The 12,498-nt window shown below is 40.5% G+C and overlaps 1 protein-coding gene across 1 annotated transcript; it reads left to right on the top strand.

The window, feature by feature from the left end:
• The first annotated feature begins 1,188 nt into the window (after window positions 1–1,188).
• On the top strand, window positions 1,189–8,602 carry LOC146509102 (tetraspanin-13-like). Its single transcript, XM_085177274.1, has 6 exons — window positions 1,189–1,346; window positions 3,174–3,341; window positions 3,453–3,533; window positions 6,786–6,896; window positions 6,980–7,090; window positions 7,219–8,602. Exons 1-6 carry the CDS (start codon window positions 1,284–1,286, stop codon window positions 7,291–7,293), a joined length of 609 nt encoding a protein of 202 aa, XP_085033400.1. The 5' UTR covers window positions 1,189–1,283; the 3' UTR covers window positions 7,294–8,602.
• The last annotated feature ends 3,896 nt before the right edge of the window (window positions 8,603–12,498 follow it).

A 12,498-nucleotide genomic window follows, 5' to 3' on the forward strand; every position in this document is an offset into this window, starting at 1 on the left:
AGGCTTTGAAGACCAAAGAAAACCAAAGATTGCTGACTGTTACTGGACTTTCCAACACAATCATGTTCATGCATGAAGCTCTGAAGAAAAAAATGTCAGAACATATTAGGATAATGTGACCTATGACCTATGAGGCTGCTGTCATTTAAACAAAAAGGGGAGGCAACTCTGTCGGATGATCTGATATCGTCGTGTTGGTGTTGTTCCCAGATCATCATGAAAATGTTGTTCCAGGTTCAACATTGCAAGTGACCAATCACATTATTGTGACATTATTCTTTTGCGCACCAACCCATTAGTGCATTTATGAAATTCCAATGTTGCAAGGACAATATCAATTCTGCTTAGCGTTTATTAAAGGGTCAGGGTCCGTTGATGGGCGGACAAAGGCGGTTTCTCGCAGCTTAAGTACAGTTTTTTGTTTTACGCCGGTTTTTCCCGAAGTCGCAAAAGTATGACGTCACAACATTCTGATTGGTCACTTGCAATGTTGATCCTGGAACAACCTTTAGTATGATGATCTGGGAACAACACCAACACGAGGATATCAGATCGTGCGGCAACTAAATACTGAGATAATCTGAAGCTCGTGTGGATTTGACACAAACTGATGTTATATATCTGTTGATATTATCATTTGTAATGAAGCTCTTTGCTTTTGGACTCCTGCTGGCACAAATAAAGAAGCAGCATTGTGTTGTATTATAATGCATTTAGTATGTTTTATCGCTTCATCTCTGAAACAGGAATGCAAATACACAGATTCATGTCAAAGATGTAAACAAACGTGCAGCAAGTTCTAATTTGGCCCATTTGACATCTAAACGAGCTGTTTGTGCTGAACGTGGTGGTCGAATTAAGAAAACCTCGATACTCTTGATCTGTGATATATTTTCCCTCCACAAGGGGGAGCTATAGAGTAACATAGTCCCTGCTGTGTAAAGGATTTGACTCCAAATCATTGTAGCAAATTCAATCATGTTCCGTGAGAGGACCTTTACTTCTGCGTTATGAGATGTTAATCGTTAAAACGAATAAGTTACCATGAACCAAAGTAACTTTGTGAAATCTTCTTGTGAGATCATCTCGAAATTTCTGCAATCAGCTGCTTGAACAACAATCAGTGAGTCACCTCAGCTGACAAATCAGCGCGCAGGATCTCTCCAGGAAGCACCTGTCGGGTCTCCACCTGCAGATCAGCAGGTACAGCGTCGAGAGAGGCACGCCGAGAGAGCTGGAGGAGAAGAAATCTCGTTTTTAAACGTTTTGTCCCGAGAGCAGCGATGGTTTGCGGCGGATTCGTTTGCACCAAGAACGCACTCAGCGCGCTCAACATCCTTTATGTGGTGAGTCGAAATCTGTTGATGTTTGCTGGAGGGTTAAATGTGTCCTTGAGGGCCACTTGACGTGAGACCTCTCCAGTCGGTTAATTTACAACTAAGAGCGGAGAAAAAAATGCGTGTTTGCCATGGCAACGAGGTGGCAGGCGTAAATGATTACTTTTTAGGTTATTTATTGTTTTTATTATTTTTCTACTTCAACTTTTATTTCCAGTGCCAAAAAAAAGTCCGTAACATGACGTTTTGAAAGCTGATCCAGTATTAGGCCCAACTTTAATATATCAGCAGTGTTTATTTTCTTCTTTGTTTTGTTTAATAATCAAACTGAGTGCTGTTTACTGCTTTCCCATGAGCTGTAAAACATTTAAAAAAAGCACACAGGAAGCGTCAAATTGTTAATGTAATGTCATAAAAGGAAATTTCTCAAATGGGCTTCACACAGGAAATATGATTATTTCATCAGAAATTTAAAAAAGTGTAGCATACACTGGGTCAGGTCATACATAAGCAAGTATTTGCACTCTTTTAGTAAAAATTATAATCCTGCTTAAGTAATACAAACAAAAGTATTTAAGTAAAAGTACTCATAATCACTTACTAGACCTAAATGATTAATGGCTTTGACTTTAATGTTGTAGCTGTTGCTAAGCAGCTTAACGACACACCATGATGTCATAGTAGATTTCTAGGATGAGCTCTGACAGGTAAAATGAATCAGTGATCAAATTGATTAAAGCTCCATAAAATGGAACAAAATTAAGAGCCCATCAAATGAAATGTTCCTTCACAGCAACATCTCGAAATAGAACTTTTCTAATCTGCAAAAAATAAACAACTAAAGCTTTAAAGTAAATGTTGTTGAGACCAAAGTTCAAAATTTTATCAACACGTTGATGTAGAAACTAATATAACACAGGAATACTTAAATGGCTACTGTACACTGATAACACTGTAAAGATGGACTTGTTCTTATTTTGTATTATAGAAGAACTGTTTCATATTCAACTTTGTACATAAAGCATGTTTTTTAAATTATATTAATAATTTAAAAAGCCATGACTTCTTCATTTCTGATCAGCTTTTGGTCTGGAACTCTTTGCATTTCAGTGGATTTGAGTCCAAAGTGACCTTCAACGTTTCATAATTTTGGGATGGCTCCTCTAGTCAGTTAAACCTTTTGTTTTGGTTTCTTTCCTTTTTGGGGGACAGACATTCAGTTTGTCACTGCGCTCTAATATTCTGTAACACAAGTCCATTTGTAACTCTACATTTTCTCAATGAAGTGTTGCTTTCACAGGTTAGAAAGTCAAAAGCATTTTCCATCTCACAATTCTAGATATAAATTATGTAATTCTTTTATTTGTGGAACAAATATTTGGTATTACCACCTGAAGTTGATCTTCTAACATGGACAGGTGGAGATGAGCTCTGGAGAAGAGGGATAAAAGGTAAAGCAGAGTTAGTGTACGAGTGAAGTGTCAGGGGTGATGTCAGCAAGAGCGAAAGGGATGGTTTACAAGATGGTACAGAGACCTGATGTGACTGGGACAGCCCAAAGCTGGACAAAGAGAGTCTAGGAGGCTCAGATGGTTTGTGCATGTGCAGAGGAGAGATGGAGGAAAAGAGGACCTCAGGGAAGTTTCATGGATGTAGTGAAAGAAATGAAGGGAGAGCATCTTCACATTTTACTTGCTTAGTGAGCTTAGTTTCATTCTGCAATCAGCACCTTGAAAGTTGATTCCTGCCCCTCCTTAAAAACAGTTCCTGGTCCCGACTTAAAAAATTAGACTTTTCCTTCTGTTTCCTTGTGTTATCTCACCTTTTCCCCCTCAGCTGGTGAGCCTGTTGCTGATCGGCGTGGCAGCCTGGGGGAAATGGTTCGGCCTGGTCTCCAGTATCCAGGTGGTGGCAGGGGTCATCGGCGTGGGAGTCTTCCTGTTCTTTGTTGCCTTTGTGGGTCTGTGCGGTGCCCTAAAGCACCACCAGGTCCTGCTCTTCTTTGTATCCTTCACACAAATCCAGGATTTTATGCTCTAGTGGATGTGTATCCTGAGTTTTAATGGCTCGTAGGCGTAGCAACAACACGCTTTAAACTTCCTCAACTTGGTCCAGTACATGATGGTTCTCTCCATAGTGTTTGTGCTGCAGTTTTCAGTGTCCTGTGCATGTCTGGCTCTCAATAAAGATCAACAGGTGAGTTTATTTTGTCTTTTCTAAACAATCCAAACAATATTTTGGACACAGTTTGGCTTTTAGACAGTTACAGGCAGACAAACGTCTTTAACGGCTCTATTCCAGTATTTTTATATTTGAGTATTTCCACTATGTTTCTTCTGTATTTTGAGAGTCACTCTTAGATATTTTACTCAGTTATAGCTGCTTGATTGTAGTTACTGTGCAGATTCAGATGAATCATTAAAAATAAAATCATCATGAGGTTTTTCAGGTTTTAAAAAAAACAAAAATGGGACTTTTAGTCCCAGGAACAAACAAGATTGTTTTATGTGGAAACGCAGTATTTATAATTGATTTCATGTGTCTGTTCTGGGACCTCCACAACGGTGAATACAAATATGTAAAAATCCAAAGTGGTAGAATCAGCAGGCAGAAAATTGCACTCAGGCTATTTACATTATATTTAGCTTTGTACATTCAGACAGTTAACAGCAGAGCTGCACCTGATTTACATGCCAAATAAAAATCTGAGTTTAAGCAACATTAATGTTAGATCTTAACAATGACACACCGATATCTAAATCTTCTAAATTATGTTGTCTGCAGTGTTGCAGGCTTTCCTTCCTCCATATAAAGAGCCTACATGTTTTATAGCGCTTATAATGGCTTCCTTTCAAGACAATATATTACTCCGTCAAAAATGCATCATTTTAACTCAAACATCCCAGACACCTGTATTAAGTGTGGAGTGGACAGGTACTTTATTTCACTGTATATGGGAGTGTCCACATGTGCAAATCTTTTGGGAAAAGGTAATAAATCTGCTGAGTCAAATTATTGGTGATGTGATTCCACTTCATCCTAAAATATTTTAAATATATACCCGAATAATTTTGTACCTGCTGCAAACAATAGAGCTCTGTTAACGATTGGACTTTTGGAAGCCAAGCGAGGTATTGCTATGTGTTGGAAAAATCCAAAAATATGTGGAATATCTCAATGGCTTAATGGACTGACATCTATACCATCTATGGAGAAAATAAGTTATACATTAAGAAATAAACTGGACAAGTTTTGGGCTATATGGTCAAAATTCTGCAACTTTCTGGAGAACTGCAGCGTGCACACTGTGGACTTAACAGCCAGAAACTCTAACTTGATTTGTATATCTGTCCTTCCCTTTTGTTATGGTTTGCTTTGTTTTTGTTTCTATTATTATGTTGTTTCTGTTGTTGTTGTGGTTTTGTTTTTATTTATTTATTTTATTTTTATTTATTTTACTTTATTATTATTATTATTATTATTATTATTATTTATTTATTTTTACTTTATTATTATTATTATTAATTTATTTATTTTTTGCTCACAGTGCACCATGTAAAACCGGTTGAAACCAATAAATAAATGTTTAAAAATAATAATAATTTAAGCAACATTAATGTTAGATCTTACTGTGCCTTAACAGGGACACACTGATATCTAAGTCTTCTAAATGATGTTGTCTGCAGTGTTGCAGGCTTTCCTTCCTCCATATAAAGAGCCTACATGTTTTATAGCGCTTATAATGGCTTCCTGATGACAGGATAACATGTGTGGACTCAGGGTCAACACAGTGGCCTGCTTGAACTGACACTGTTGAGACTCCTACCAGATTGCAACATCCTAAAAATAGTAAGGCAAGGCAAGTTTATTTGTATAGCACAATTCAACAACAAGGTGATTCAAAGTGCTTTACAGATATATTAGAAACAAAAACAATGATTTAAAATTGATTAAAACAAGCAAACTAACTAAAAAACAAACAAACAAACAAAACAGTATATAAAATCAAAAATCAAAACAGATAAAATCAGTAGTTAAAATGTAAGTTTTGAAATTTAAGCTTAAAAGTGTGGATTTGGTGCTTTATTCAAATGCAGCTGAGAACAGGTGAGTCTTCAACCTGGATTTAAATAAACTGAGTGTTTCAGCTGATCTGAGGCTTTCTGGGAGTTTGTTCCAGATATGTGGAGCATAAAAGCTGAATGTTGCTGTTCATAATTTTTATGGACAGGATTTCTAGGCGGAGCCAAGTGGCGGAGGGCTTTCGCTTTGGTGGCCTCAGAATCTCATCTCTGATTTTTGCGGATGATGTGGTTCTGTTGGCTTCATCGGGTGAAGGCCTCCAGCTCGCACTGGAGCGGTTCGCAGCCGAGTGTGAAGCAGCGGGAATGAGGATCAGCACCTCCAAATCTGAGGCCATGGTTCTCAGCCGGAAAAGGGTGGAGTGCCCACTCCGGGTCGGGGATGAGTTCCTGCCCCAAGTGGAGGAGTTCAAGTATCTCGGGGTCCTGTTCGCGAGTGATGGGAGAAGGGAGCCGGAGATCTACGTCCCTACCCTCACCTATGGCCACGAGCTGTGGGTAGTGACCGAAAGGACGAGATCGCGGATACAAGCGGCAGAAATGAGCTTCCTCCGAAGGGTGGCTGGCCTCTCCCTTAGAGATAGGGTGAGAAGTTCGGCCATCCGGGAGGGGCTCAGAGTAGAGCCGCTGCTGCTCCACATCGAAAGGAGCCAGCTGAGGTGGTTCGGGCATCTGACAAGGATGCCCCCTGGGCGCCTCCTGGGTGAGGTGTTCCAGGCATGTCCCACCGGGAGGAGGCCCCGGGGCAGACCCAGGCCAGCCGAGAGATTATATCTCTCGGCTGGCCTGGGAACGCCTTGGTGTTCCCCCGGATAAGCTGGAGGAGGTGGCTGGGGAGAGGGAGGTCTGGGCCTCTCTGCTTAGGCTGCTGCCCCCGCGACCCGGCCTCGGATAAAGCGGATGAAGATGGATGGATGGATGGAAAAGCTGAATGCAGCCTCTCCGTGTCTGGTTCTGACTCTGGGAACTGATAAAAGACCGGATCCAGATGACCTGAGAGATCTGGAAGGTTCATACTGGGTCAGGAGGTCACTGATGTATTTTGGTCCTAAACCATTCAGAGCTTTATAGACCAGCATCAGAACTTCAAAGTCTATCCTCTGCTCTAGTAGAGCTTAATAATAACAATTTAGGAATAAACTCTAAAAAGCGAACTTATTCAGAGTTGGTCGTTTCTGTTTAAGGAGCTACTGAATGCAGGACTTTAATTAAAGAATGTTTGCGTGGCTGTGTGAGGCACATGCAAAATTCACCGTGGAGCAAAGAGAGACAAATCAATGAGAATATGCAAGGTCTGAATAAAGGATCATTTCAGGATTACTTTTAAGTCTCGTATACATGAGTTGATGCTGATTTTCATCTGCAGAACTTGCTGCTGGAGGCCGGATGGAACAAATCTACAGGCACTCAGAAGGACCTGGAGAGGACTCTAAACTGCTGCGGCTTCTCTCAAGTGGACAACAGCTCGTGTCCTGCTGTGAGTAAAACACTCTGAAAAGATTTCTTCTAAGAAGCAACTTGGTCAAGATTGTGTTTTGTTTGCTTGTTTTGTTCCTCCAGGTCTGCGTCAACACTTCATCTTGTGTGGCCTGCGCAGACATCCTCCAGAATTACGCCGGGCAGGTGCTGCAGTTTGTGGGCGGCGTCGGCCTCTTCTTCAGCTTCACAGAGGTCGGGAAAATGTCATTACAGTGAAGCTAAAAGACTCGTAGTCTGCTGTGAACGGGTGCTGATGTGTGCTGGAGGAGGTTTTTGTATACTGAGAAAACTGACAGCTGCTCGTTTGTTGTTGATTTCAGGTCCTTGGAGTCTGGCTCACCCACAGATACAGAAACCTCAAAGATCTTCGATCCAATCCCAGAGCCTTCCTGTAACCCATCGCGTGTAAATCAACCCAAAAGTGCGCCGCTGAATCATTTTTTCTCTCTTTTGTTTCGTAAACCGAAGTAATCTCTGTGTTTGTAAGTTCTAAAACGAGTCTGCAGCTTTTGATGCACAGTCGGGATTCAAATCCTGCATCCTTTGAAAGCCTCACAGCTCAAATGATTCAAACCGTATCCTACTCTGACCTTACCTAAACTGTTTAATATCTCCACACTTTTAAAATTGTACGCATTTGACAGGAAATGAGGAAAAACTAATGGATCCAGCTTTAACTTAGATATTACTCGTAAGAAAAGATGCCTGCTGTGGTTCTGGCCCAGGAGCAGTTTTACCTACTGAGTCCCTGTCATGTTTATTACTAATGACACAGTGAATCGACGTGGCGTAAAAGCTCCCCGTGTAAATGGTGCAGGCAGTAAAATGTTGTGCAATGTTAGAAAAGTACGATTGCAAACAAGGTTTTAATTTTATTAGACGTCTGTGTCATTCAACGCTTCGCTCTCTGTAAACTGACACGTCATTGTCACAAAGTCATGAATTCAACTTCTTGCTTGAATTATTTCATCTTTAAAGGTTTCAGTCTTTCTTATATAGCTGCTACTTAAAATAAGAAGCGTGTTTTGTTTAGTTTTTCACTGTGAACGTTGCGTCTTCTTCTTCTCATTTAATTTCTAGGATGAAAACACTGATAGGACTCGTGTACTGTATATAAGCCGGCTTGTGCTGAAGCATGTTAATCAGCTGTGTGCTCGTGTAAGGCACGTGCTGTTTGACGTGTGCTGGACTTTTCTCTTTGTCAGGACGTCACCAGGAGCTACAGTCAACTTTGATCTCGACATAAGCAACATGCACACTCACACTTCTCTAAATGAACTGTTCGTTTTCTCCTGTTATGCTTCTGTCATCACTTTCTCACAGATATATTTGAAGTCAGGATTCTTGTCTTGTCTCTGTTAAAGAAGGAGACAAAGTATGAGTAGTTATTTACTGAAATGGAGATAATCTCATGTCATGTGATCTCAGTAATCCAAGCTCCTGTTGACTGTGGGCTTGAAAATGTATTTTTGAAGGATGGTCAGTCATATACTTACTGTCATAACTCTCACTGGTTCTGGTATTTATGTGAAGGCAGTCGTCATCAAGTTAAGCTGATTTAACAGTCATCAGGCCTCTGCTGACTCATTTACAGTTGGAGTTTAGGTGAAGTTAAAGTCTCCTGTTTGTTTTTTGGAAAACCAAATGTGAAAGCTGTTAATGGAAAACCGCTGTCAAAATAAATGTTTAAGACGTCATTTGAAACATCTTCTAGTTTTTGAAGCTTACTTACTAGAGGTGGGAATCACCATACATCCCACGATACGATATTATCACGATACTTAACGCACGATACGATATTATTGCAATTTTTAAAAATATTTTGCGATATTCAGATTCTGTACATAAAGGTAAACTTTATCAATATTCATTTATCTAATATCAAAGTCTCACACTCAGTCTTTCTCTCATTTCAGTTTTATTGTTGACAAACTGAACGGTTTGTATTACAGTCTAGTCCAACTTAACTGAATCAACCATCTGGTACAATTATAGCTATTCTGAACTATGCAGTTTATGAAAACTATGCAGCCCCTTCAGCAACTGAAGAATTTGAAAGTAAATTAAAACAAAATATAATTTTACATTAAATAAAAAAGTTTTAAACTTAATTAAAATAAAACATGTCTTAAATTAAAATAAGTAAACTGTCATGTTTATTGCTGCCAAAAAACAAGTGAAACACATTTGGACAGTGAAGGAATGTCAGGATTCTTGCTCAGAAAAAGGATCAACATGCTCTGAAGTCAGAGCACAAAAACCTTTTTGTAACAAAATATCGATTTCTGCTGTCCCTGTATCCATACATTATTAGCAAACAAAATATCACCATACTACACAGTATCCATTTTTCCCCACCCCTATTACTTACACGCTAAGCTTACTTGAGACGTGGCCAAAACAAAATCCAAGCCTATCCCTATAAAAGCCACCCAAGCCTTCCTGGCAGTAAAGAAGAGTAAGGCTAATTATTACTTTTAATAATGAAGGCCGCTCCTCATCACCTAACCTATGTTGTTTCCCTGAGCAAGCAGCTCTTCTCTGCTCTGAACATGTCCTGGAGCGAGGTGGTCTCGATGTGATGGAGAGGCCCGTCAGTGAAAACTACAAGCTCTGGTTCGTGCTCCCGTCTCTCTCTGGCTGAAACAAATGAAGCATATTTGCAGCTCTTTCTGGGCCGACAGTTTGACTTGTCCAACAGGAAATGACAGATGAATAAACTGCTCAGATTTTGTCATTTTGAGTGTTATCACATTTCCTTCCTGTTTCCATTCTTTATGCTAAGCTGAGCAGACCAGTCGCTGGTTAAACTGACTCCTTCTTGAACGTTTCCTCTAAGAATCTCAATGATTATTCTGTCTCATCTTGAAGCGGTAATAAAGAGAAGCTGTGTGAGCTCCGCAAACAATACACCTTATGCAAATAGCACCCTGAGACAGGCTGAACGTGTACACTGAATTGTTTTTTCACAGTGGGTTTGGCTGTTTGCAGTGCTAACAAATGAAAATTACGATCAGATTAAAGTCGAATCTGGCAAAACATGTTTGTTTTCACTTGTGTTACTTTTTTCCTCCCTCTGTTTAAAGCACATCCCAAGTCACTGGAGCAGCTCGCCTTCATTTTTCAAACAAGCAGCAGGACTGAGGTGCTGGCACAGACACGGTCGTAGAGCTTTGTTTGCCAGATCCGTGCTGTTGCCGAGGTGAAGGTGACTCACTCTCATTCCTCACCCTGAACAGGATGCAGATCAGGAACTGCCTGTCGAGCCTGTTCATCAACATGTTTGTGAACTCAAACAGCTCAGCTGCTGATTTGGCAGGTGAAACAAAATGCTTTGTGTACACATTAAATAATAAAGGCCTTCTGTATTCAAATGTGCCAAAGCAACTGTAGAAAATGAAATTCAAACCTCTGAACGGTGTGGGTTTGCAGCATGTCTGACTTAAATATCAGCTGTTTGCTTTCTGGACTTTCTGCTTCTTATAGAAGTTTACATCTCAACACACAAAGAGTAGTTTGAAATGTTTTTCTTAAGAAGAAGAAGGAGGAGGAGGGGAAATCTAAAATCAACATTTCTGGGCAGGAAAATATTAGAAATGCTTTCAGGGTCAAAGTTCATTTTAAAGGAAGCTGGGAGGAAGCACATGGTGAGTGTGTTCTTCATGATTTTTAATGCCTGAATTATAAGAACGTCAGATTATTTTGTTTTTGCAGTTAATTTTCATTCAGTGCAACAGTACCAAAAATAAATGAAATAAGCAGTTTGGGGTGTAAAAGGACAGAAACTAAACTCTCACATTTAGAAATACTGTCGGGGTGGATTCAAGGAAAGTCGTCCAAATGACGATCGCATCTCTGTGACTTCACTGAGATCCTTCACCTTTAACTGTCCTCATCTGAGAAAGTGTGGAGCATCTGCAGCACCGAGGCTCTTGTTGTGACAACTTTTATCACATTGTCATCTGCTGCTCTCTGCACTAGCGCTTACTGAGATAGGCTGTGATGGACTGATACACTGAGATTCTTTGGATCTGCAGTAAACTCAAACCTGTCCAGGTGCAGGACGAAAGGTGAAGAAACGCTAAAATATGAGGCGTGGCTAAAAGGCTTTTATCATTTGTTGGTAACAGCACACATATTTTGACTGACAGAGCAAAGACTGGTCTCCAGGACTGCTAAAGGACACTGTACACTCCTATGGTATCAAGTCTTCATTACAAGATAAGCCTGACATAATTCCCATCCTGCGCGGCGCCCTTTTGGACTCTAATGGGACTCGTTTCCAAAATAAAACCGGTGCTGTATTAGGTAAGACTCGAAACTAGTGACTGAGACCATAAACTCATCAGGAATTTATTGAGGTCATTGATCATGTGGGAAGCATCAGTGTTGTCTCAGACTTCTGTACAGTTACACATCCACAGAAGATGCCCCCTGCTGGTGATTATAGGGGATGCATGATTTTGCTACTTCTCTTTTCTGACTTTAGTATTTACACCCATCTTTTACGTCTAGTCTTTGTATTTCAAAGTATCATCAGCACCCCCTGGTGGGCAAACTATAGAGTAGTCAGGTCATTTATTTCAATTAAGTCCTTTATTTATTTATTTATTTAATTTCGGGATTTTTATTTTAATTTTTTATTATACTTATACTTTATTATACTCATGATAGTGAGATTTAGATACACGTTTATATATAAAAAAATTTATATATCCAGGTTTCAGTCTTTCAGGTCAGTTCTTCTATCTGCGGGTGATGATATCTCCCCCCCCAACTTGTCGTCCTGGCTCCCCCTTGCCGTAGCATGTGTGTTGTACCTCATCACCTATAGCTCTGTGAGAGTCCCTTCTTCCAAATGTTGGAATAACTGGTGTTGTCTATGAAGGTTCTCAGTCAGTCTAAGGAGCTTAGAAAGAAAAGCGTCTGGACTTCTTTAAGTTACTTGAAGACATTTCACCTCTCATTCAAGAAGCTTCTTCAGTTCTAGGGTCAAATGGTGGAGAGTCCCAGATTTAAGCCCAGTGGGAGTGTCCCCCCAAGAGGGACAAAGGACCCCCTGATGATCCTCTACCTAATCACATGAGCCAAGGTGTGAAACTGGGTGTGGGTCCCAATCAGCCAGGGTTTCAGGTGAGCTCATTGTGAAACCTGGCTCCACCTTATCATGTGATTTCCTGAGGTCAGAAGGCCCAGGATGTGAGTGGGCGTTAAGGCGCCTGGGAAGGGAACTCAAAACTGGATTATAGATGGCAGACAGTTGGTGTCGTAAACCACCGCCTCTGTTCAAAGATGGTCGCTCACAGTGGACATAGATGCTTCTTTCACTCCTCTTTCAAACCATCTGTCCTCTCTGTCCAAAATGTGAACGTTGGCATCCTCAAAAGAGTGACCTTTGACCTTTAGATGCAGATGGACAGCAGAGTCTTGTCCTGTGGAGGTGGTTCTTCTATGTTGTGCCATGCGCTTGTGAAGTTTTTTTAAGTGTGTTGCTGGGTCTGAAGTACACTGGGATGTCGTGCTTGAAGTAGTGTTCCAACAACATCCTACTATTGTCGTCTCTTGTTCCACGACTTCATATTTACCCTCTCTGCGGTAGC

This window comes from Neolamprologus multifasciatus, chromosome 11 (assembly GCF_963576455.1).
Source record: "Neolamprologus multifasciatus chromosome 11, fNeoMul1.2, whole genome shotgun sequence".
NCBI lineage: Eukaryota > Metazoa > Chordata > Actinopteri > Cichliformes > Cichlidae > Neolamprologus > Neolamprologus multifasciatus.

Bases quoted from the DNA above. Each gene is read 5' to 3' on its own strand.
- LOC146509102 (XM_085177274.1), top strand. From the start codon at position 1,284: ATGGTTTGCGGCGGATTCGTTTGCACCAAGAACGCACTCAGCGCGCTC. The intron at 3,342-3,452 runs GTATCCTTCACA...AACTTGGTCCAG, and splicing joins ACCAGGTCCTGCTCTTCTTT to TACATGATGGTTCTCTCCAT. The intron at 6,897-6,979 runs GTGAGTAAAACA...TTGTTCCTCCAG, and splicing joins ACAACAGCTCGTGTCCTGCT to GTCTGCGTCAACACTTCATC.